Source organism: Rhagoletis zephyria, unplaced genomic scaffold, assembly GCF_001687245.7.
Source record: "Rhagoletis zephyria isolate East Lansing unplaced genomic scaffold, Rhagoletis_zephyria_1.1 Rzeph_scaffold_00349, whole genome shotgun sequence".
NCBI lineage: Eukaryota > Metazoa > Arthropoda > Insecta > Diptera > Tephritidae > Rhagoletis > Rhagoletis zephyria.
In genome coordinates this window covers 200,475-227,916 of record NW_016157433.1, presented here as the reverse complement: position 1 = coordinate 227,916, position 27,442 = coordinate 200,475, and the positions used below count along the sequence as shown (strand labels likewise).

The 27,442-nt window shown below is 34.8% G+C and overlaps 1 protein-coding gene across 3 annotated transcripts in view; it reads right to left on the bottom strand.

The window, feature by feature from the left end:
- Cand1 (Cullin-associated and neddylation-dissociated 1) overlaps nt 1-27,442 on the bottom strand; it is a 252,443-nt gene that overhangs the window by 66,311 nt on the left and 158,690 nt on the right. Inside the window, exon 6 of one of the 3 annotated variants that reach the window (XM_017610849.1) lies at nt 5,014-5,154. The exons of the other annotated variants lie outside the window; for them this stretch is intronic. Coding sequence (XP_017466338.1) covers nt 5,146-5,154 — 9 coding nt within the window. The 3' untranslated portion in view covers nt 5,014-5,145. Of the gene's footprint in view, nt 1-5,013; nt 5,155-27,442 lie in introns of those variants that run through there. 3 annotated transcript variants of the gene reach the window in all.

The window sequence follows — 27,442 nt, the reverse complement described above, 5'->3', positions numbered from 1 at the left end:
TTTTTTTTTATCAAGATAATCCCGATTTATTGCAATTTTTGCAATTTTTGTGGGTTTTTTTACAATTTTCTTGAATATAAAACGGCTTATTGTCTAAGTACATATGAAATTAGTATTAAACGGATCAGAATACATAAAAATTATGCGTTTCCTATATCCACAAATTTTTTTTGTAACGAAAACATCAAATTTTCGCTATTTTTTAGGATTTTTTGCAATTTACTCGAAATTGGGGGGTGACCGGCCAAAACTAACTCAAAATTCGGATTCAGCGGGTCGAAAAACATGCCCGTAGGTAGGTGGCGTCCGGTGTACAGAACAAAAATTTTTTTTTGTGTGCCGGTGAAATCAACGATAAGTCGCAGCTATGTATTTTAAACTTGCGCTTTATTTGAATTGATCGGGCTACAAAACTGCATACTCAAAATATGTATTTCTAGGAAATCTAATTAAAAAGCTTTACGAAAGTTTGTTGATTTTTTAACGTTGCGCAAAGATTAACCTTTGGATTTATACGGGTTTTATTAAAGTGTAAACTGCATTTTTAAAAAGCAAATAATTAAAATTATATATTTTAAGATAAATGGCGAATCTAGTTAACATGTATAAAGTTTTGATAAGCACTTGAAATGTCAAGTTTTAGTACTGAATTCAAAGAAGATGTATCTTTTATTTATTCATAATAACTTTAAAAATTTGTTTGTTAAGAAGTGTATCTTAAAACATCTGCCTTGACAGTTTTGTTAAAAGTGTAAAATATGTAAAGGTACCTACATAAACTTTCCCTTGAATACCATCAAATCATTAGTCTTGAAGGGAATCTATGTATGCATGCATGCATATGAGCAAATTAAAAAGTCGATACAATTTACAGTCGAAAAGTACAGTTTTTGTATAGATTTCGTACTGAAGGAACAATTTTATTTCCCAACATCATTCTGAAATAAAAAATTATAAATCGGAAGGGTAAAATAGTATTGTGTTATTAGTTCAAAAATAAAAAGTTTCATTTCACTGACGAAGGGGGGGATCTATCCCCCCAAATCCCCCCCTGGCTACGCCACTGATCTGCATACATTAAAATTTTGGAAAATTGTATATCTGTAGAAATATCGCTACCTTGAGGGACTCCTGAAGTAACATCAACGACGTCAGAGATAGTATTTTTAAACATTACCCTTTGTGATCTATCATAGAGGTATGAGGAGATCCAACGTAGAAAATTAGGTGGAAGATCAAGATCAAGTTTATAGATGAGCAACGAGTGGCACACTTTGTCAAATGCTTTACTGAAGTCAGTATATATAACATTAAGAGTTTTGCTTTCACTAAATGCTTTTGAGATATACGACGTTAATTCAAGTAAATTTGTAGAAGTTGATTTGCCCTTGCAAAATCCATGTTTACTATATGAAATGCTAGAAGAGATAGAATGCGTCAACTGATTTGTTATAATTGCTTCAAATAATTTAGGAATTGCAGAAATCTTAGCTATTCCCCGGTAGTTCTCCACTGAAGATCTGCTACCACTTTTATGTAACGGGGTTATGAACGATTCCTTCCATATATTTGTTGGAAAAACGCCCTCTTTAAGAGACAAATTAAATAACGCTGTTAACGGCCCATAGAGATAATCAGCACAATTTATAAGAATACAAGTAGGGATCAGGTCAGGACCATAACTGAAGGACTGCTTTAAGGATTTCAGATAAACCACTAGTTCATTGGACATAGTTTAAAAGGATAATCAATGTTAGCATGTGAGTTAATGGAATAATTGGATTTAAAAAACTGAGCGAACATGTTAGAAATTGTTTGATTATCACTAGAGACGGTATTTTGATATTTCATGGCGGAAGGAAACCCACGTACATTTCGCTTGGAGTTTACGAAGTCATAAAATGATTTGGGGTCATATATTATACGCCGCTTGGATTTAAAAAACTGAGCGAACATGTTAGAAATTGTTTGATTATCACTAGAGACGGTATTTTGATACTTCATGGCGGAAAGAAACCCGCGTACGTTTCGCTTGGAGTTTACGAAGTCATAAAATGATTTGGGGTTATATATTATACGCCATTTAATTTTACACAAGTAAGCTTTATAACACTTTTTGTTTAATTCAAAAAACTTATGACGCAAAAGTGTGTATTTTACATAGTATGAGTGTAAACCGGGTTTTTTGTGTAATCTAAAATAACGCGACTTTCTGTTCTCAAATTTCTCAGTTCTTTACTGAACCATAACTGTGTTTGTTTTTCAGGAACATACATGCGTTTAGGCACACGCTTATTTCAATATTTTCTTTAAATGCAGGCCACGACAATATAGACAGTTCTTTGTTAAGCTTTTTAAAGTTGACTTTCGAAAAATCAAAGCGAATATTTGGTTCGTATGCTTGGGTACTGCAATTTTGACCATCACTTATAACTTCGTAAGATACCTCCATAGCAGGGTGGTAGACATCTTCGGGCAAAACTAGTGGATCACGCTTATTTACAACGGACTTAGATGCATCGTCAACATAAACAAGATATAATACTTTCCCAAAGTTATTGTGAAGTACATTATTCTGAGTTAGGCAGAGTTCAGCCATCTCCTCTAAAAATACGTTGTTGCACGCACTGGACGCGAAAGGTACGATATCATTGTCAATGATGTGCTTGGTAAATTAAAATCTCCCAACAATCAATCACCCATTGAATCAGGTTAAGTCAGTAAATTAATTGATTTCAGTAAAGAGACGAGTGGTGAATACACCAAGGTGTCAGATCGGGGAGTAGCATAGAGCTAAGTAAATATACCCTTTTCCAGCATGTACACGAATGCCTTTGAATTCTACTGAATCAATGTGTGGAAGACTTTCTTCTTCAGATGGTACTGAAGACTCTACAGCGAAGAGTACGCCACCGCCGATTCTGTCCTCCCTATCTTGTCTATAGATATGATAATTATTTGGAAGAATCTCTGAATTGAAAATGTGAGGTTTCAGCCAAGTTTCAGTAAAGGAAAAAATATTATAATTACATTTAAGCCTCTTACATTTTGGTAGTAAATACTTAAAGCAGATTTAATAATCAGTTTTTTGATTCAGTGTTATGACGGGGAATATTAGCTAAGTTATTTNTTCTGATGCTGGAGGACATGGAGAAGATAGATTAATTAAATCAGTCGGAAGATTATTCTGACGTGCAACGGCAATAATTTCCTTAGATGGACTATGAAGACGCTTATGTTTAGACACACGGATATCCTTAACAGATTGCAAGTTATCTAAGCATTTGAATGATTTAAACACATTTTCATAATGCTTAAATTTTTCTGTCAGTACCGACAATTCTCTTCCTATTTCTGTAAAACCATTTCTGGTTTGCCTAAATAGCTTGAAAAGATCAACTGCAGGTCAACACTTACGCAAGACCAGCGAAGGCCCTTGCCATCATTAATAGCGTCCAGAATTCTTCCCGTCAAACATTTCACACAGCACATTTCAGATGATAAATACCATCACACAGCCAGCACGATAAGTAGCGTTCAGAATCGCTTTTAATTTGGCAAGTATCAAGATCGCACTTCATATTGAAAGATTTATGTAATAGCCAGGGAACGGATTTTTAGGACCTAAAAACCTATAAAAAAGGCAAAGCGAAAAAGGCACTAGGTATTGCAAAAAAGCCAAATAAGGCACTAAAAAAAGACAGCAAATACGAAGAACAATCAAAAAATACATTTATTTTAGAAATGTTTATATTACAAGTAAAAAGAGAAAAACTATGAACTAGTTTCATTATATGAAAAATTTGTACTTTGAATCTTTGACTATTTTATCCTTTCGAGTTTCTAACTCATAAAACTTTAATCTGTATAGTTGTAGTAACATTGAACCACAAGATGCATTTTGAAGTTTTCTGGCAGCATTTTCATTCGTATTTCGCGAAGAAAAGCCTTGAATGTACTAAATGTGCGCGTAAGTTGACACAAGTGGAGCCCAATTTAAATATGGAACGTTTGAAACGTTAATATTATCAGGAATAAGGGTGTTTTCCTCGCACTTTACAATTTTATCCACGCCTCTTATTGTCTCCAAGCCTACGTTAGCTGAGAAAACGGCTTTCAACTTTTCCAACACCAATTTGGCAAGAGGTCCCTGCGCTTCTATAAGCCGCAGGGGCATGTGTATATTTTTTAATCTTAAAAAAAAAATGTAAATGCTATAATCACTTTTTTAAAGGTTGAAAAGGCAAAAAAAGGCAACATCAAATGTGTATATATGGAATCAGGGAAAGCTAAATCGTGGACATTCTTCATCGAATATACTCTATCTCTTTAGCAGAAAAAAGGCAATTTCCATAAAATCCTTCCCTGGTAATAACACTCGTTAATAAAAAGACAAACAAAATAAATTATAACAATTAAGTAGCTGATGTAAATAGCTTTAAATAAATGTAGCAAACAGTTTGAGTATCACTGTAATTATGACAGTTAATAAACGCAACGCAAACAGCTGTGACAAGAATTACTAGAAGAAGTAAACAAAAAGAGTAGAACAAATGTGCAAAAACAAATTGAATTCAGTTAACTACAAAGGATACAACAGCAATAATAGCAGCAAATGACTCGGCAAGATTAGAATGTATGCTAGTGAAATTTAATGAAATTTAGTTTAATATAAAACACAATAACTTTCACTTAGCTTCAAGTATTCCACACTAAGATGCTCACAAGCACTTTTTATCACTACTTTAACTCAGAATTAAGTAAACTTAGCAAATAGAAAGCCAAAATCAGAGCACAATCAAGTACAACCTCACAGCTTGACGTTTGCAAAAGCAGCATTAATTTATCTTGTTTTGCTTCTAAGAGTTTTCAATAGTTTTCTTATTGGATTATCATGACATCTGTTTCGCTCTTCAAATTTGGTTATCATTTACATTCTTTCTTTTCTTTCCCTATTCTTTACATTTCGGTTTTGTAGTACTCTGTTTTTACCCTTTCTTATACTTCTCTTTCTTTCAAACACAAAATGTAGTTAGTCTTCTAAGATGTGGTCTGCAGTCTCTTTATCCGTCCTGCAAAGTCTGCATCGCTCATGCGAGTAAATTTCCAGTTTAGTCAGGTGATAGTTCAGCATGCAGTGTCCTGTCAGGATTCCTGTAACGATTCTTAAGTTATTCTTTGATAAGCCCATACATTCTTTTGGACTACTCTAGACATGGTATATACTATCTGAGGGCCTCGATGGGCGCTTGGCTGTCAGTCAAGATCGCGATGTTCTGTGTCGGATATGCCTGCCCAGCTCTTCTTATTACTCAGCTCAGTTTTAAACCTCTTTGTAAAGCTTGAATCGCGGATGCATGGTATCCCTCAGTACTGCAATTTCAGGGAACTTCTTCGTAATATCTAACTTCCCACGACTCAGAAACCCTTCTGCGCCGATATTGGAACCAGTCATCCTTAGTAAAGCTCTTTTCGACTGAGTCTGTATATGAATATGAAGAGGGGTAAAATCTAAAAGACCCTCCAAGGATGAGGTTCTCTGGCTCCAGTTATGCATACGCATGCCAGCCTTTGTATTCAAATTTAATATATCTCGAGAAATAAAGGAACGCAGTATTCTCTGCCTTGACTCATTTCATTTGCCAAAGATGTGGCTATAAATATGAGTAGTAGCGTTAAAAAATTGCAAACTTTTTCTAAGGAATAATCATCTTTTAAAGCGCAATTTTTTTTTTCGTAATATCCAAAAAATTAACGTAGTATTATTTGCGATGGTGGAGTACAATAAGGTCCGCGGAAATAACGCCCATGGGCTTTATTTCCCAAAAGAATAATTTGACGCCATTTCGAAGGGGAAATAGCGCACACCAATAAAAGGCAATAAAGCCCGCGGGCTTTATTTCCTTTGCGAAAGAGCAATAATAGCCATGGGCTTTATTTCCTAAAGAGAAGGAAATAACGCCCGCTTCATTTATTTCTTAAAAAGGGAAATAAAGCCCGTGGGTAGTGCTTTCTCTAGATTTATTTTACTGAAACATTCCAATTATGTATACAGGCATACATTTGCATAAAATGGAACGTATTTTAAAGGAATTGCTCTCTATTTTTGCATACAGTGTTAAATTCTCTGCGTTAAATTCCCTTCTGAAGTGTACGCATAAAATCTAACGGTATTTTTGCCAATAACTGATAAGCAAATTATTGGAAATTAAAGGTAAATTGTTACTGTTTTTAGCATTCAATGCGATGCACATATTTGTTCTCAGCGTTTTAGGTTTTTCAGTGGTGGCCGCGTCGGGTCGCGCGATGGCCATTAAGCCGGAAAATTTATTCGTTTATATACTTACGTTATTTAAATGCTCTATATGAATGTACGATGAGGAGTTGGGGTTGTTTGTGTACCCACGCCGCAGAAATGCTGTGGTGATGTGGATGACGCTCGGGTTGTTTTAACTGAGAAGGTGACTGAAAATTTCGCATAACTTAACATAAATCAGCCGTGGTCGAGTGGTTTGTGTGACATCAAGGCACACACCGGCAATCGGAGGAGAAGCTCGGTCAACCATTTTAAACTTTGTACAGATTGCTTTGCAGAGCACAGTAGGCGTACTAATCTAAATGTTAATACAAGCATTTTGTATCCAATTTGGCGTCAAATTATTCGACAATCGACGAAAGTGTTTATTTAACTTTTTGCTTTTTCATGTTCCTTTTTGTTTGTTGAAACTTTGAATTATTTAATTTTCATACACATGTACATACATACATATGTATTAAATATATGCATTGAAATTCGTTAATGTCAATTTCTTCGTATAATAAAGGAAAATAAATATTTAGTTCAATGTTATCATATTAGTTAGTTTTTATTTCGAACAGGGGGTTTTGGATGTACATATTCTAAAATGGAGACAAGAGCCGAAATAAAGATGAAATAACGCCCGCGGGCTTTATTTCTTTTTTTTTAGGAAATAAAGCCCATGGGCCCTATTGCACTCCACCATCTGCGATTACTTCTTTTGTTTGTCAAAGTGGTGGTTATAAATATTACTAATGACAAAAATTGAAAAAAAAATTCCAAGAAATAATCAGCTTTTAAAGCGATATTTTCGGGCTTTTCTCATTTTTTTAATTACTTTTTCGTAATATCTCAAAATATGAGGGTCGGTCGAAAAATGGTCTCGTCCAACGTGTTCAGCGACCTTGAACACATCTTGTACGACATTAAAAGGTTTAAATTTCGTGAGGGATTTCGTATGCACACGGATTGAAGGAAGAGTAATTTTAAGCACTTGAGTCGGAGGCACAAAACTTCCACGCGAGACCTCTAAGGACTGGTACAGAAAGTTCTGCAAATTTTGAACCCGCTACAAAATGTTTAGCAATGACATAGTAGGCTTTGAATAGATTGCTTTCAAACTGGTGTTTCATTACATTTTCAAAGCTATATTAGTTTCTGCAGTCAAAGCATTACCAAGGAAAAAAATGAATACGAACGAAGAGCTCCGCAAAAAAATTGTGTATCCAATTATTAGTTACAATCCCAATATTAGTTACAAAAAGTTGGCGAAACTCACTGGATCAACTTATGACACTGCACGAAGGACGGTTTTGCGCATTAAGAAAGGTGGCTCAGTGAAGGACAAGCCGAGAAGTGGCCGCCAAAATGGATCAGCAGACGCCCAGTTGGAGAAGGTAATAGCCATAATTAGGAAGAACCGCTCCATGTCAACAAGAGATATCGCCATAAGAGCTAAAACCACGCATGTGCAGGTCACTCGAATCAAGAAATGAAATGGTATCAAAACTTACAAAAAGAAAAAAGTTCCAAAACGAAGCGAAAAACAAACTTCAAAAAGCATTTCCCTTGCATGTAAGTTGTATGAGACACAACTGGCAAACAAAATTTTTTGTGTGATTATGGACGACGAAACTTATTTGAAAATGGACTTGAGAACATTGCCGGATTACCAATTTTACTGCCTGGAGTCTGGAGAAAACATTTCTGATTCGGAAAAAACCATCCAGATAGAAAAGTTTGGTAAAAAAGTTCTAATTTGGCAGGCAATATTTAAATGCGGGCATAAATCCACGCCATTCTTCACTATGGAACCATCAACACTGAAATTTACGTGAAAGAGTGTCTTCAAAAACGTCGTCTGCCCTTCCTACGTCATCATAATGGCCAAACTATGTTTTGGCCGGATTTGGCTCCAGCACATTACGCTAATATTACCCAAAAGTGGTTCGAAGATAACAATGGGCATTACGTGTGGAAAGACTTGAATCCACCTAATGTGCCTTAGTTGCGACCAATTGAGCAATATTGGGCTCTGATGAAAGCCAAACTTTTAAAAATGGGGAAACCAACAAAAACTATTTCAGAAATAAAAAGAATGTGGCGGACAGCATCGCTAAAAGTCTCTCCAGAAAAGTTCGGGCGTATGGACAGCAACGAATAAATTGACACAATTTCTTTTCGTATTATCACTATAAACATGTAGTTTTATATTAATTAAAACAAAAATACAAAAAAAGTCTTAGTATGCACTTAATGGGCGTTTTTTAATTTGGAGAACTTTCTGTACCGGTCCTTAAGTAGTAATATTTTTGGACTAAATTTTCAGGGGATAGTTTTTAGCCATGATGGAAGCTAAAAAACTAATATATATGTATATATTATACATGAACTATATAAAATCAGTTTTTCGAAAAGTTACGATTTTAACTTTGATCGGAGATGATTACTGAAGCATCGCCTTTTGATATTCTGCAACAATATTATTGGTGATTTTCTTGTTGGATTAAAAAATTTTCTACACTACCGCGATAGTCAGAGTTGGGCAAAATTTATTCGAATGACGAATAACAAATTAATTCACTGTTTTTCTCGTTATTCGTAAATAATAAATAATTTTGTTTATTCAAAGACAAATTATTCGAATGCCGGATAAATTATTTTATTAGTTTTTCAAATAATTATTGAATATAAACAAGTAATCTATATACTAGTGTTGGGAAGTGTCGAGTATTTTTGAGGATCGAGTTTTTTGGTATCGATACTTTTAAGGATCGTGTATTTTTCAGAGTACTGAGTACTTTCTTTAAATGTACACATGTTGGTAACATTTCCATACTTGGCCGTTTTCTCATCTATCCTTTAGATTACCGGCCAGCCACTTTATCGTCTCCATATACGAGTTTCGTTTTCTCTTCACCGCATTAATTTCTCGAATCGATAAATTTTTGCTCACCCGATACAACCTTTAAAAGTTTGTACCCAACTTTAAATTTTGGTTTGGTTTTAGTTCATGAGTCAGATATATTAGATATTTTAACCAAGGTTTTGGCTTTTGCTAACAGTTGCTCTTGCTCTATATATGCTTATGTTGCATTGCCAACCTTTGAAATTTTATGACGAATGTATTGAAGTTTCTCTCGCGCTGCCGTAATTACGGAATAACAATTTTTTTTTTTACCGGCAAGATAAGAACACGAAAACATTTTAAAGTGAGGAACAACTTAACTGCCCTGTTAGTAAAGGCAACTTTACTGCTTACATTAGAAAACGGCCCTTAGTGTAGAAATCTCACAAGCTGGTAGAATTTTTATTTATATTAATATATGAATCCCAAATTACGTAAAATGAATTGCTTACTGTACTGGGTACAAGTATTGTACTTGAAAATTATTAAACTGCAAATTGAGTACAATCATTTCTGAATACCGTTAAATGTAAATAAAACTCAGTACTTTTTAAGTCTATTTGACACTTAATACTGAGTACTTTGAATCGATCCTGAGTACATGTATCAAAGAGATTATTGGAACAGGGTATTTTTGAGTACTGAGTACTTTCGAGTTATTTTAAGTTCTTAGTACTTTCGAGTTCCTTTTTTGAGTACTAAGTACTTTCGAGTTCTTTTGTGAGTACTGACTTCTTTGGAGTACTCAGTATCGATACTTTTAAAAATCGGGTGCTGTCGATCCTTTTGAGAATCGAGTTCTGAATACTTTTGATATCGATACTGCCCAACACTACTATATACCTGTGTTCATAGGAATAGAAGGTTATGTATGCGGCATTCGCAGCATAAGATTGCGAATGACTCACTGGCGCCGAGCCGTTGAAGAACTTTTGGGAAATTACCGTGCAATAAATGGTTCAAAAGATTCCCTGTCGTTTAAAGAATAAAGGGAATGCCGCATTATACTGAAGCCAGCTTCCCGACATAAGCTACTATTCCATACGAACACAGATATATACTATCAAGTTGTTTAAGGGTGCCAGGATGTTTATGCGACTTATGCATTTCCCGCATAAACCAAGTGCAGCGAACACACACACGCACTTGTATTGCACACCCCCGCACAAAACCAAGTGCAGCGAATAAACACACGTACTTGTGTTTAAAACTAATTCGCTCGTTGTTTTTGGGTATGCATTTTTTATGCAATTTTCAAATCTCTCTTCGCTGAACATAATGAAGTGATAACGGTAACCCAGTTTGACAATCACACAGTGTGCTTAAAGCATCGCTTCCACTCCCCTGCCGGAGTAATTTTTCAGATGGTAGTAAGCTACGGCTTGCAAGCCACACAGGGGCTCTGCATGAATGCATCCCTGAGTAAAACACAGCTAATTGCACAGCTGCCTACGGAAGCTAGAGCATGACTCCTCCAATACAGTCCCCCAATTAATAAATGGTAAAAAGGGTCACATCATGTGCTACCGGTCATCGGCCTGCCCGCATATCTCTCTCTCTCTCTCTCTTGTAGGGATAAATCGATACCATCAAGGTATTACTCAAATCAGTACTTATACTTGTATCAAACAAGGTATCGATACCTACTCAGTATCGGAAAGGTATCGAGTACTCGTACATAGAACTACGATTTTGCCTATTTTTCAAAGTTATTGTATTTTTTTCACAAAAAATATGAATTTTTACAAGATTATTTATCTTTCAATATTTTTCATACAAAAATTTAAGACAATAATTATTTTTGTATATGTAGTATTTGATTTCAAAAACAATAGAATACATTTACAAGATTATAAGATTATTAGATACAGTTTTTTTATAAAATAAGTTTAAGAAAATAGCTCCTTTTTTGTTTTATTTCCCGAAAACATCAACTTTTCCAAGTGTTCTCCTGAAAGGCGGTTTCGAGATTTTGATATAGTTGTACCAATTTTTGAGAAAAGCCTCTCGCAAGGGGCAACCGTTATGTATAGACGGGCTTATACAGCTGCGGAAATGTAGTGCGCATATCTTCCCATTCCTCTAATGGATTGCTTTTCAAAGAAGATGGCGAAGTATAATAAATTTTGCGCTTCCGATACAAGTACTTTTTTCCGATACCTACTTGGATCGCAGAAAAAGTATCGAGTATGTACTTGGATTTACTTGTATCGATTCATCCCTACTCTCTTGCGTATCAGGCATATGTAGTGCGTGGTTGACTTGATGTGCATCTAAAAACATCATTGAGCTCGATGCATAAACACTCGCAACAAAGGTAATCCTTACCTCCTCGACTCCTCTAACTCGACCACAACTCAAAACCAGGTCTCCCGCTCTACCTCAGCTAAATACTCAAATCAACTCAAAAAAACTCAAATCAATTTTTAAAAATTATTTTAAATAACGAATAAAATCACAAATAATTTCTTCATAAGCAATTTATTCGCGAATAATTATATTACGGATAAGATTTTATTCGAATAATTATCAAAATAACAATTTATTCAAATAATGCCCAACTCTGGTGATAGTACTGTACATAAATATATTAGATGCAGTATACTATTTAGATAAAAAAAAGTGTTTCTATACTTTATATAAGTATATGGGCAAATCTAAAAAAACAGGCACACTTTCAAAAAAAAAAGTTTAATTTTTTAACTTGTATGCACACCTATGTCGCCTATATGATTTTTTTCGTAGTCTCTTAATAAATCGACAAATATTAGTGTAATTCATTTTTATCAAGTGCTTCAAAAGTTAGACGAGGACTAAACATTTAGTAGATCGCTCAAATAGAATATTATTAAATAACGAATAAAATCACAAATAATTTATTCATAAGCAATTTATTCGCGAATAATTATATTACGGATAAGATTTTATTCGAATAATTATCAAAATAACAATTTATTCAAATAATGCCCAACTCTGGTGATAGTACTGTACGTAAATATATTAGATGCAGTCTATCCTTTATATAAGTATATGGGCAAATCTAAAAGAAACAGGCACACTTTCAAAAAAAAGTTAAATTTTTTAACTTGTAGGCACACCTATGTCGCCTATATGATTTTTTTCGTAGTCTCTTAATAAATCAACAAATATTAGTGTAATTCATTTTTATCAAGTGCTTCAAAAGTTAGACAAGGACTAGACATTTAGTAGATCGCTCAAATAGAAAAAAGAATAAATAAGTTGGGTTCAAATTATGCTGTGCAAGTTGCAGATTTGAGCAAAGATTTTGATAGTGTAAGTGAGTTAACCTTTTTAATTCAATGGCGTCCTACGTATATGCCATATGTCCCCCGGTTTTCGAGATAACGGTAGGTTAAAATTTGATTAAATATTTCTTATCTTATAAATAACACTCTCAGTTTTAGAGATGTTTTACTAAAATTTTGCACATTATTGTTATATAATATTTCCTTAACTTATTCTAAAAGTCATCATGTGGTTTTGCTAACTTCATATGTGAATAATCACTTGTATGGGTGCTAAAAGTTAAAGTGAACCTATTTCGATGATTTTCAGTGTTAACTTTGTGTTTATGATGAAGAAAAATAGTATTAAAATTCTTACCTGCTTAATGGGGGGAGTTATAATCAAGGACTCGGAAAGTCCTTACAAAAAAGTTATCTATGAACTCTTATTTTATTTGAAATAAAATAATTGTTTAACCCGGACTTTTACTTTTTCAGACCAGTAATAACTATTAAACTTAAAAAATATTTTTTAAGTCCGAAAAAAAAAACAAATTTGGTACTAAATGAAAGAGGACTGAAATTTCTTTCAAACAGAATTATCTAAATGAAGGTTTCCATCTATTTCTATATATCTTTTATAGGGATGTGCCGGGTATCCGGTAGATATCCGGAATCCGGCTTATACGGCCTTTTTTCTGTTATCCGACTATCCGGCCGGATACTGTCTAAAATCCAGCCGGATTTCCGGATTTCGATTACAGAAAATTCTATTTAAAAATATAGTTCAGATTTTTTTTAAACTCCTTTAATCAAATGTAATAGTATCTAATTAGTAGGGTGCTCATCGAAAATGTTTTTTTTTTGGAAATTTCAAGACCCTACCCCCTAATTTTATTCGTTTTTATGAGAAGTATTATTGCCTATTTTAATAGATATTTTAAAGGTCATTTAGAGGTCGCGACCTGTCGATTTAGGTCAGAAATACGATTTTGTAGATTTATGAGTTTTTGAATGGCTATTTTTGATTTGATTTCAAAGATCGAATATGATCTGAGAAGAGGATATATAGGCCTTTAAAATGGTATATAATTATCTATTGTCGGACTTGGCTTGTTGGGATTTTTATAGGGTAAAATAAATAAAACCCATATTTCTCTTAATTTTTTAAATTTTGACCATCTAAAATTAAATATATTTTTAAATAAACTGATAGCTCATTTATTACAATCGCATAAAAATTGTCGAAGTTAGGCGACTTTTCTTAAATACGGCCTTGAATTTATATTGATTATGTACCGGACTTTCAGGCTTTTTAGCAGTGGGGCTAAGGAATTCATCAATATTTGTCAAAAATTTATATGTACAATCGCTATTTAGCAAAATCGCTCTATGGTCAAAACTGAAAAAATTAGAGAAATATTTGTTTGTTCTGTAAAATATGTATTTATTTATTGAATCTTTCTTTCGAAATTAACAATAAGTTTTCAAATCTTACAAACTAGCATTAAATTTAAAATTTATGTGGCAATGCTTAGAAATTTTTTATTTTTGTCGGAATGGACAAGGTTCCGAGCAGCAGGATAGCTGGATAGCGTGCTGGGCTGGCGGTCGGAAAGGACGAGTTCCAGAGCCTGCCTGAGCTACTGCCTGAGCGGGTGGAAAGGACTAGTTTCCACGCCGGGCCTTCGCTTCTCTATATTTAAGTAATTACAATCCAGTAGGCTGTGTTCGGTCGGAAAGGACGAGTTTACGAGCCGCACTGACACTGGTGCTGGGTATTCGGTCTGAAAGGACGAGTTCCAGAGCTGAAATTGATATATTGCTGATATCGAAATTTATTATATTGCGCATCATTTGATATCGGAAAAATCCTTTATTTTTAGTCTTCTTGTAGATCTCGGGCTCTCTTATGTCCTCATGCACTGTAATTACATTAAGACCTTTGAGGATATTCGTATCTTTTATGTACCACGGTTTCGTTTGAGAAATTTTGTTTTCTATATGCTTTTTCCAGGTAAGTATCTAGTATCATCCCAACGTACTTGACACTATCTTTTTGTGGTATAGCCTTGCTGTTTATTTTTAGTGGTGGACAAGTTTCTTTCTTCAAAGTAAATGTTGTTTGAACACACTTGCTTTCGTTAATCTTTATCCTCCAAGAACCTAGCCATAGCTCTAACTTTTTCAAATATTCTTGTAGTTTGTAAGAAGCCTCTTTAGGGTCTGAACTATTGCTTAGGATAGCTGTGCCATCAACAAACGTTCAAATGGTTAGTGTTTCATCAGTTGGCAAATCAATTACGTATAATATGGATCATAGAACTATGCCTTGAGGGACACCTGCATATATAGGGTGACTTCCCGTTCTAAAGGAATTCTGCATGACTGAAGTTTCTCCCAAGTAGAAAGCTTTCCAGAATTGCATGCGTATTTGCAGGGAGTGAAACATTTAGTTTGTATATAAGACCATTATGCCAGATTGCTTCCCTTCGAAGGCTTTACTAATACAAGAAACAATTCTATGAACTTGTTCTTCAGTGCCATGTTTTTCACGAAAACTAAACTGATGTGGTCGTATTATCTGGTTATTTGTTAGTAAAGGTTGTATTTTTTTAATAGAAGTTTTTCAAATATTTTGGAAACTACAGAAATCAAGCTAATGGGCCGATATGAATTTACTACCGTCGGATCTTTGCCTGGCTTTGGCACCATAATTATTTCCGAAAATTTCCATAAGTCGGGGAAGTGCCCCAAATTAAGCATGTTATTAAAAATATGTACCAAAAAACGTACGGCAGTTAGTGGAAGCTCCTTTAGCATTTCACCTGTAATCCTATCGAAACCAGGCGCTTTATTCTTCTGAATGTCATGAACAATGGTGTTAATTAAAACTTTCTTTTTAAACTGAAGCGGATTTGTGGTAAGGCTACCCCCCAGTAGCCTTGAAATTCGGAAGGATGAGCGTGTTCATTGGGTCTAAAGACTTGTGAAAGATGACAGGCGAAAGCTTTTGCTTTATCCTCATCAATGCTCGTCCAGCTTCCGTTCTGAGTACGTAATGGTGTTTCTCGAAGAACGGGCCTCCTCGCATGCTTCAGTGTTCGCCAAAGGGAGTAGTCAGTCTATTTCGAAGCAGACAAGAACTGAAGGATCAACTGCGTACTTCTTTCTTTTTCCGCCTGCAACAAAATACGTAATTCCTTTGCACTCGCATTCAGCTCATCCTTATGCTTAGGAGAGCGATCTCTTTGCCATTCCCTTTTTTTTACTTTTTACTTATTAAGTTAAGAATGTTTGGGGTGTGCAGGCCAGGGCATTTTTTGGGGGTTAAATGGCCAGTACGTTGGCTGACCAGTAGACAAAACGTCAAACCCTCTGTTCTGGATTACTTTATATAGATTTCTACCCTTTGGTGTAATCAATCTAGACCCCCAGAATGTCTATTTGATATTGTAATCTCCTACTACAATAAACTTACTGCCAAACTTTAGGGAAAGGTCATTATATTAAGTTTCTGATATGTTATGACGAGGGGGCAGTGTATAGCAGATACAGTAAGGCCACCCGAGTGCGATTAAGTTCATGGTCCTTTATTCTGTTACGGATGAGATGCTTAATATCATAGAGTTTGTAACCATTAATTTGAAAGTTATTTAATTGCGCAAGGTGGGTTTCAGATACAAGCAAAGCGTCTATTTTAAGGCGCTCTAGGAAAATTTCTAGTTCGTTTTTATGCTGGATTAGCCAAAAACAAATTCTGAGATTATTCATTGTCTTCATTTGCTTCTGCATAACTTTCATAAAGTTATTTATAGTACCTTCTAGGTTACTACTATTATGACCAAACGGAGGTTGTGTTGGAGGAGTATTTTTCAGAAATTGTGCATATGAAATAAAATTGTTTACGCTCGTTGGCACAGGCATTGGCTTACCGATTTCTGGTACGTGGTTATGACTAAAAGGAATATTTTTGGGAATTGTTTTCTCTTTCATTGATTTATACCGCAGTTACTGTACTTTTTTGATTTCGGGTCCATTTTTGGTTTCACACATTCTTTAGAAGTGTGTAAATCCGCACAGATAACACAGACACCAGGTAAGGTGAAGTAGCGACGTGTGTGATCAAATTCGCGCAGTTGTGACATTGAACAGGGCCTCTACGCTCATGGCGTTCTTCTACAGGGTGTAGAAGATATCGAAATTGATATATTTGATGCACTTCCCCTTTCTTCAGGTAATGAATGTCAGGTTATAGCTCTATTTTGAACATCTGTTGAGGGATTTTTTCTTTGTTTTTGATGTTGAAAACATTGCGCACCTTAAAACCTTCTTCCCTAAGAGCATTTTCTATATGTTGTAAGTTCACGCTGGACTCGATGCCTTTTATGACTACTTCTAGTCCTCGACTACTTTTAAGTTGATAGGTGTAATAAGATTTCTTACACTTATCAAACTCATTGTTAATTTTAAGAAAAATGTCTTTGTTTTGAGCCTGAATTTTCCCTTCGTGTATATTACCCTTTTTAATAGGAACCACATGAAAATTATTTTTCCCTACTAGTTTTAGGAGAATATCTACCAGAGCATTAGAACTTTGTTCTCGGATATACACTGAAGAGCAAAACTGGAACAATAGAACGGAAAGTTAAGTTTGTGGTAATGTACTTCTTCAGTTTATTTACTTTATGGTAATTCAAACTTGCATTTCGCCTTACCGATGTTTAACTAAACGTTTGACCATAAAAATTTTAAGATTCGCAAATGGAAACTCAGAAAAAAATTACCAAACAAAAATGAACTGGATTGTTCCAGTTTTGCACCCTCTTAGTAATTGCTGAATTTTATAATTCAAAGAGGAGTTCTGGCTCATTTCCTGCAATTTTGTAATCAAGGCGCGTGGAATTTTCGCTGTGAGTGCATTAAGTGCACATACCAAGCAAAAAGAATTTAAAGTTTTTGCAAAACGGTCAGAAAGGCCACGCTGTAAAGAAAGAAATCATATCGGCCAAATTTCCGTTTTATGGTTATCCAAACAAGCGATAAAAGGGCGGACCTCAGTCTGCAAGATCAAGAGGCCACAAAAAATTGCAATTTGCCAGGCTAGGCATATTGGAGGGTATCTAAATGCCAATAAACTTAGGTTCCAAATCAAAAATTACTGTTTTATCACCACAAAGTAAGTGACTGGACATTATGTAAGACATGGGAACAAGTTATTGCAGCACAATGATAAAGAGGAGGAAGCCTGCTTTGACATCCAGAAAAATGTTTAGTCATCAACGCATTTTTACTAAGAAAAAAACATTGGATTGGTATTATTTTGAAGCGGGAATTTACAAATTCTTCATAAACGAACACATTATTCCACCAAAATTTACTATTAATTAGGGCACGGCCCTAAATTTTTTAACTCTAGAGGATAAAATTAAACGTTTTAAGTCGGAATATTGGTGCAAGTGCTGTGCACCTGCATCAGAGATACGCCTAACGTCCCAAAATATTTAAACTATTAGGTTTGTATGTGTACATTTAATGATGTAGGGCCGTGTTACGCTTTAGGGAGTAAGAACTGTGGTAAAATCGATGGTAAAAAGAAAAGTGATAACAAATGATCATTTTCAAAGAATTTGGCAAGTTCTGAGGGATAATTTTAACAGGACAATGATCAGAAATATCCTCCGAAACTGGGGTCATATTGGTATAAATCCCAAGCTTTTATAATCATGAAGTGACCTGCGTAAAGCCCAGAATTGAAAATATTCAACAGAAAACTTATGGAATTGTTTGAAAATGCCACTGTTCAATTGCGAAAATTCGCCCAATCGCATGCAAGACCTTGGGCATGGCGTTGTGGAAAACCGGTGCGCGTTCTCAACAGATTTCGTTTAAAACCTGTGCGAAAGTATACCGAGATGACCATAAAAGCTAAAATATTCAAATTGGTTATGGCCAATTTTTTAAAAGTAAAGCAAATGGTAAAATTTTCTGTCGGGTGCAAAACTGGAACAATCTAGTTGCTACGTTTTTTTGCAATGTTCTTCTTTATCTGCTTGTATTAATTATTGTTTTTATGGCCTTCTGGTGAAATAAACATTGGAAATGTGAATTCCGAAACTAGATTACAAAAAAGTGTTCATATATTGCGAATATATCGCACAATTCACATTACGTATTACTGTTCCGGTTTTTGCTCCTCAGTGTAAATAGGTGGAGGCTTGTATTTTTTAACTACCTGTTGGTTAAAATCATTATTCATGTAGATGTACGTGAAGTGACTACTTTCATAACTTTATTTCTTGTACTTTGTTTTCCATTTTTTTCGGCTGTGCGCTTTCGCTTTACTAATATGAAGCGATCTAACCCAGTCTTAACAGTAGCATTTTTTGCTTTATTTTCTGCTTCTTTGTTTGTTGCAGCTGCGTTGTTGTCCGCATTTATCACTGCTGGAGAGCAAGATGGTGCTCTTTGCTTGACTGGTGTGTTAGTAGTATAAGTACGGTGACCATCGGTCCTGTATTATACGGGACAGTCCTCTTTTTTGACCCATTGTCCTGGCAATTTATTTTTTTTTATACGGGACGCCAAATGTTCTGTATTTCTTCTAATGTCCTGTATTTGTCACGTATTCGACGCCTTAACAGCTCATTAAAATGACATACCTATGAACGAGTTTTAAGTGATGTTGGTATTTGATCGTAATTTTTTCCCATAAACAGTTATTATTTTCTAATCTGAACGCCTGTGTTTCGATTCGAGGAATACATACAGTGACCAAAATATAAATTAGGACTCAACAGTTTAGCAAAGTTTGGCTATTTTTCCTTAGTTTATTTAATGTTTATTATTTTTTATAAAAGTAAAGATATTTTCCTAACAAAAACCATATAATAACTACTGCTTAGGTGCGACTGCTAACACCAGACGCCTAAATTCATGCTATGTGCTGCTGCATGTCCAAAAATTTCTTTCATTAAATTAATGCAATTATCGCACATGCATTTCTTAACTGTCATGTAATACAACTTTCTTAAGTTATAATTTGAAGGCAGTTTAAAGTATGCTCGGCCTAGTCTGATGCATCCTGCGGACAACTCTCCGGAGCATTTTGCGGACTCTGCATGGTGGTAAATGAACTTTACCATTGGCCACAGTGCCTACCCACTTTTTACATAAATAAATGCTCGGCCTAGTCTAATGCATCCTCCGGACAATGCTTCCTTAGCCATTTGCGGAATCTGCATGACCAGGGCTGCCAATTATTCTTAGCTATGAAGTGACATATTAAGGATAAAAAAGTGCCAAAATGTGCCGAATAGAAAAATAAAAATGCCAAAAAGGTGAATTTTTTTAATTATTCCCAATTGCATTAACACTGCACTGCGGAAATAAGATAAACCAGTTGTAAACACTATATAAATTAGAAAATTAGTTGAGAAAAAGAAGCACATGCAAGAATTAAGTGCCATTTGAAGTAAAATAGGGTCCAAAAATGGCACGGTTTGAGCCAAGTTGGCAGCCCTGTGCATGACTTACAATCTTGCAGGGGTGGTAAAACAACTTTACCATTGGCCACAGTGCCTGCTAGGGGTGTTAATTTTTGGGCTTTTTCCGATCCCGGGATTTTCGGCCTCGCGTTGTCACAATCCCGGGATCCCGGGATTAGTCCCGGGATTTAGATATTCATTACTTTTCAACAACTTGATACGAAAAAATTGCTTCCATATTGTTTGAGAAGCTCTCCTACCATGAAATAAAAAATAAATAAATGGGTTTGAAACCTACTTTTTTATTTAAAGTGGCGTTTTTATTTTGTCTCTCTGACCGCAGGATTTATTTTGAAGGACTTTGTAATTTCAAATATATGATTGATTCAAAAACTTGTTAAAAAAATTCAATGCAAAATAGAATAAAAATATGGGTAACAAATGCAATAGGAAATTTCTTTAGAGTTTAAAAAATTTAAACGTTTTGGCATTGCGTAGGTCGTAAATTAGGCTAAATTCTACGACTCGACAACAGTAGCATTGTCTATTGTCGTAATGAAATAAGTAAACGACCAAAATCGTCGAAAACTATACAGTGCTGCCAAGTTTTTCCGTTTTAATACACTAGTCGAGTGGAAATTTTAGGCAATGACGTGCAATTTTCGATACGATTCGACTCTCGAAAAACGACTGGCATTCGACACGACTCTCGCAATGAGGGTGATTAAATAAAAAAAGAAATATAGCCAATACTGGTCAAGAAAAGGAGTTTTTATTATTGCCGTCAGTGTAAATTATAAATCCCGAAAATCCCGGGATTACTTGCCAACAATGCCGGGATTTTCGAGACCTTAAAAAGTCCGGGATCCTGGGATTAAGATTCTTAGTGCCTACCCACTATTTTTGAACCAATAAATATTTTTTTTATATACATGCAAACATACTGGACTCACAGAGTTATTCAAATACCAAATTTCTAACTTTGTGCAAAAAAACTTTCAAAATTAATTCTGCAGTGTTTCACCAAAATTTCAAACTCTTAATCTTAAGAAAAAGATTTGGTTTGCAGTTTTGTACCTCATTAAAATTGAGTATAATAGAAAGCTGCTCATTTGCTTCTCTTTAAAAAAAAAAAGGTCGAACATACTTAGCTACTTTGTATGAAAAAGGTGCACAACATCAACAAAAAAAATAAAAATATCAAAAATTAACGGTAAGTCTTAGCGCCTTCAAAATCGCTCTTTATTATACAAAAATCTAAGGTTCTTTTTTAAACAAATTTTGCAGGGTAAAAATCTCGGGGAAAATTTCGTAAAAATTTGTGATGTTACTACAAGAATTCTGTTTCAAGGCTAATACATCTAGGACCATTGAAGAAGGCTTTAAGATCAGTAAGTTTTTGTGGAAAAAATTTGCAAAATTATTTTTTGTCCCGCATTCGGCTCCCATAAATATGGTCACCGTCAGTATAAGAGGTTTCCTTAGCTTTGTTGTTGCTGGTTTTCCTTTTTGGGCTGCATGCAGCCCGCATTCTTCTGCTTGCGCTTTGGACTGAATGTCTGCGCTCTTATAAGCAGAGTACGAAAACAAACCGAACGTATCACCCATTGCAACAACAAGTACTAAAAGTTTGTGTTCCTTTTCTTATAATGTTTCCGAGCGCTAACAATACACGATACGTTTCAACGGCAGCCGAGCACAAGCCAAACGAATCGTTTGTTCTTTTGCTCACTTGAATGGTTTCGATTGTGGTAAAGGTACCAGTGTTGCCGTTTTAGTTCTTTGGTGGCTAGATTTAGCTACCACATACTTTTTTTGGCCACATAAATTTAAAATTGCCCCTAGCCCTTTTTTTAGCCCTTTGGAGAATTTACTTATACTTGGCATGAGTTGTATAAATATGCTTAATCTGATCTATTTTTTTTCATTTATGTAAGAGATGAATTTTTAAACTAAAAAATACTGATATATGTATTGTATGTTCCTCACGTTTTTATACATACATACTGTAAAAGTGTTAAGGCTGTTAACTTATCTATTAACGATTTAACTATAGTTTAAAATAGATAAGTTTACGGCCCTTAATATGCTTAATTTGTTAAATGGTCCATCAAATCGATTGACTGTGTATGTTCTTGTGGTGTATAGTTATGTGCAGGCAAGTTATATGCTTCGAGCCTGATGGTACAATCACTTGACGGAGCCAGCAAACTGGTGTCGTATATTTCCCCTTTTATACAAAAAGGTTTTTTGTTTGATGAAATATTTGCTTTTTTCCAGAGTTCGTTGTTTTTCTATACCATTACTTATTGAAAATGTTTCCGTGTATAGTTATATATGTATATGTTGAAGCCAAAAGCCTTCAATGTTTGGGAACCACTGGCAGTTTTCCTGCACAGTCGTCAGCTACAAAGCTGCACTGCTGCCGGAAAACTACCGGTGGCTTTCTTTCGAACTTGGCTAGTATTTAAGCCCGGTTCCGTTTAAACTGCGGTCTTATTCGTGTCAGACAGCAGGCAGCGGACCGGAGTCATCGTTAAAAGAGGTAAACATTCGCTTATATCAATACGCTTACCTACAAGCAAATAGATACTTTATCATATACTTAGATTTTAATCTTGAATCTGAGAACAAATATACATACATCTTTCTTATTATTGCTAATACAATTGTTTTTCTCACTTTCTCTTGTGGTTTCTCAACCTTGTTGCGAGTTCGCACCAGCAATCATCGAATTTACGTCCCAAACATTTTGGTCCTTCGAGCCGGATATGAACCAGCGACCATTTTTAGCCACAACGATTTTTTTAGCTCTTTTTTGGCCCTTTTTTTTAAAGGAATTTGGCTACGACTAAAAATGATTCGCGGCAACACTGAAAGGTACTCATTCTGAGCAAAACCGAAAGAAAGCGCGATACAAAAAACAAAAGGAATTATTCCCTTACTGCTCAGCAAATTAATGTTGCCTATATAGTTCGTTCAACTGCTCCAGTAGATTTCTAAACAATGTATGTGTATTTACGTCTTTGCCACGTCCTCTGATATGCACAGTATGTACATACAAACATATGTATCGTTTCGTTTTGTGTTGTGAGCACTAACCTTAAGTTTGTTTACCTATTTCTCTGCATTCAATTGTTTTGTTTTGGTTAGCTATCGCGAACGCTAGCAGAGTAAAGTTACCGCTCGCATAATGTTTCCGAGTGATTTGAATCGGCTGTGTTTCGTTTCCTTCTATGAGCGAAACTAAACGATACCGATAGGTTTGCTATTGTTTGTTTTCGTTCTCTGCTTGTAAGGGAGCGCCCTGGACACTCATCTCTCCCTTAACTGCCATTCGTATTTTGTATGTAAACAATGATTACTTTATTTTGATACACACAAGGTATTTTTCGTGATCACGAATTGATTTTTTATACACACGTCCGTACTCAACCGCAAGTGACTGAGAAATATGTTTTTATTTTTTTTTTATTTTACCCGATAAAAAATCCCAACAAGCGAATGAAAAATAGTCATTCAAGAACTCGTAAATCTACAAAATCGTATTTTCTGACCTCAACCGACCGGTCGCAACCTCTAAATGACCTTTAAAATATCTATAAAAATAGGCAATAATATTTCTCATAAAAACGAATAAAATTAGGGGGTAGGGTCTTGAAATTTCCAAAAAAACAAAAACATTTTCGATGGGCACCCTAAAATACATACATATATAATATGCGAACTAATTTTTTGTTCAGGTCATCAGATCTGTACCGTTCGTTCGATTTTCAAAAACGCGGTGTTAAATTAAAGGGCTCGGCCTGTCGATGTGCAATAAGGTTTTATTTTTTCTATCAGTTACCACCTGTAAAAAAATTATAATTCAAATTATTTCATAACTAATGGCGCCTGAGCCGCACCGTTCGTTCGATTTTGAAAATGAGGTGTAAGATTAAAGGGCTTGGGCTGCAAATGTGCCGTGAGGTTTTACTTTTCCGAAAATAGTTGCCACCCTTTCACAAATAAGAATTATTCAAATTATTTAAAGTTAAATGAGTTATTGCAATACGGACATAAACTAAAATGGTTTTGAAAACGCTTTATTTCTTAAGTACATGTAGGAGGGTTGCCAACTGTTTAAAAAACTGAAATTCAATTTGAACTAATGTAATTGAAATATTTACCACCCTATGGGTGAAATACGTAAGAACATATTGCTTCAAAATATTTTGAAGAGCGTTGCAACCTTTTTTGAAGTCGAGTTTTGGAAACTTATACGCAAATTATATGAAATATTAAAATATGGGTAACAAACGAGACATTTTCAAGGAATCGTTAGTTTCAACTTGGGATTATTTGAAGAGAGTAGCCACCCTTAAAAAATTTAATTCACATTATTTAATTAGTTAAATGAATTATTAGAAAATGGGTATGTATTCAGGAGAGTTGCCACGTGTTTAGAAAATCAAATTCAATTTATTTCATCAGATTTAAAAAGATTTTAGTTTGAAAATACCTTTAAAGAGGATTGCCACCTCATTGAAAATTGAACTTATTTATCTCATACACAAGTTATAGAAATAATAAAATATGGTTTTCAAACCAAAGGGTGTTAAGATATGTTCAGTTTACTTTGAACATTTAGAATATTTTTGAATGTTTATATTCAAATTATTTAAAAAGTGAAATTAATAATTAGGAGATGGGTGTTAGTAGAACTGAGTTCAACGCGGATTAATTTCTGAAATGTATAGAGGAGAGTTACCGCGTGTTTAAAAAATCAAATGCAACTTAATTTATCAGTTAATCGAAATATGTGTCCAATGTCAAACGAAAGAGATTAAAAAAAAATTAGTAAGAAATTACTTTCAAAGAGGGTTGCCACCTATTTGAAAGTTGAATTTGTTTAACTATACACAAGTTAAATGAAATATTAAAATATGAGTGTCCAGACGTCTTTAGTTAGAACATTTTATTGATTAGGGTTGCCACTACTTCGAAGAGTATAACTATGTATGGAGATATATAATACGAGAAGGCATTTTTTAATTTAATCTGATCTCCACGATAATTATTAACTGGACCTCTGAATGTTTTATTTTTTTAAGTTAGAACTTTTTTTTTTTAATTTGGTGAAGTGACACCTGCTCGAGACCTCTCTTCAGTCGGAAACGGCTGGATGGGATTAGGTGAAACATTTGAAATATTTTGTGAGGTTTTTTATTGAGGTTGCCATCGTTTACAAAAAATAATACTCTTTTCAATTTTATAATGGCTTATTAATATTTTATTTCAATAGTGTTATTGAGCTTTGTACAACGATTTGTTTGGTAGGAAAAATGGAAAAATGGAAAAACAACAAAGTCTAAGCGGTAGAAGTTATAGCAGCTATTTCGGAGATCACCACAACTCCTCATCAGACTTCTTTTTTTCTAGACTTCAACTTGGATCGAACCCGCATCATCGATGTGCAAAGTCAGAAGCGCTAACTACTGAGCTATGCACACCCCGTAAACTCTTGTTGCTAATCCATTCCCTTATTCAAACTCACTACCATCAAATGCAGCTAATTTTCCGCTATTTAAACTTGACAGCGTGATCCGAAATAGATGCGATAACTTCTACCGCTTAAGACTTTGTTGTTTTTCCATTTTCCCTAACAAACAAATCGTGGTACAAAGCTCAATATCATTACTCAGTTAAGACTTTTATTTTGGCCTAACCAATGTTATTAAATAATAAAAAAATTTATAAAATGGTGGCAACCTTCGTTGAAATATTTCTGTTTGAAAGCTATTTCAGTCCCAATCTATAAAGATAAGATTTCGGTACCTCAGATTCCCACCTTACTTATTGGTACAGATCAGCTTAAAGTTTTCGAAAAAGTAAAAAACCTCAAAACTCGTGTGTGATGATCACATTAATGAAGTTGTTAACAAAATCTTTTGTACACTACGTTGTCTAAGAGTACCATCTTCCTATGTACCAGTAGATACGAATAGGAAGTTGGCCACAAACTTAATTGTTCCTTATATTACGTACTTCGAAATTGTTTATAATAAGTTAGATTCACACTCCATTAATAAACTGAACATTGCCTTCAACTCTGCCACAAGATATCTATATGGTTTAAAAAAGTTTGATAACCTTTCATTTATGAGAAACTCTTTACTTGGCTGTGATTTACAACATTTTTTAAAAGGATGTAATTGTAGTTGTTGTTGTTGTAGGCTAGTCGATCGATTACTTTCGTGTGCAATTGTTGGTATCATTTGATGTGATTTCTCTATTCACAAATATTCCAACACATTTAGCGGTCAAAATTATGATGAATAAGTATGATAGAATTCAGCAGAGCACAGGAATCCCCAGAAACAAATTCCAGAATATTTTAATCTTTTGTCTGAAAGATAACAACTATTTCGAATGCAATGGTAACTTCTACGCACAAACTTTTGGTATGCCAATGGGCAACCCCCTTTCACCTACAATAGCTGACGTTGTAATGGACGACTTATTAGACAACACCTTTATGAGCCTCAAAGAAAATTTCAACATTGACATCAAGTTCATTGTCAAGTACGTAGACGATATATTTGCTATTATAAAACGAAACGACGCGGATATAATTCTTAAAACACTCAACGAATATCATCCTAAATTACAATTCACGATGGAATCAGAGAACAATTTACGTATACCTTTTTTGGATGTCATGATCCACCGAAAAAGTAACGCCATTCTTCTTGACTGGTACTCAAAGCCTACTTCCTCTGGGCGTCTAATAAATTACTTATCTTCGCAACCTTTGAAATACAAAATTAACACAGCTAGAAATCTAATCCACAAAGTACTAACGATAAGTCACCAACAATTTAGAGACACGAACATAAAGAAAATAAACAAAATTCTGGTAAGCAACAACTACCCACACCACTTAATACAAAGCATAATAAAACAGAAAACGTCAGAAATAAACAACGAAATTAATAGAGTACCGGACACGAAAACATCCAATGTCAATAAGCGATATCATAGTGTCACATACATCCCTCGCTTTTACCAACAATTTAACGATGACATAAACACCAACAACCTTAATGTAACGTTGGCGTACCGATCAAACTGCACACTTTCTTCGATCTTTACCAAAACAAAAACGCCACTACCGCCCCAGCAGCAAAGCAACGTGGTATTTCGTATGCAAAGGAAGCAAAAACCAAAACTGCAACAAAGTTTATATAGGAACGACTAAGAGAGCATTGGGCGTTCGTCTGTCAGAGCACGAAGCAGATATAAAGAAAAATAAGCAAAGCACAGCTTTGGCGCAACACATACAAGATAGTGGTCACACAGCTGATTTAGCCAACGTCAAAATATTAGACAAGGAACGGAGGGAAAAAGCGAGATTCACTATAGAAAGCCTACGAATATTACAGAAAAGAGAAAAAACAATTAACAAGAAGGAGGACACGGATGATATCGCGGCTGCTTATATGCTATGCTTGTAATAAACATT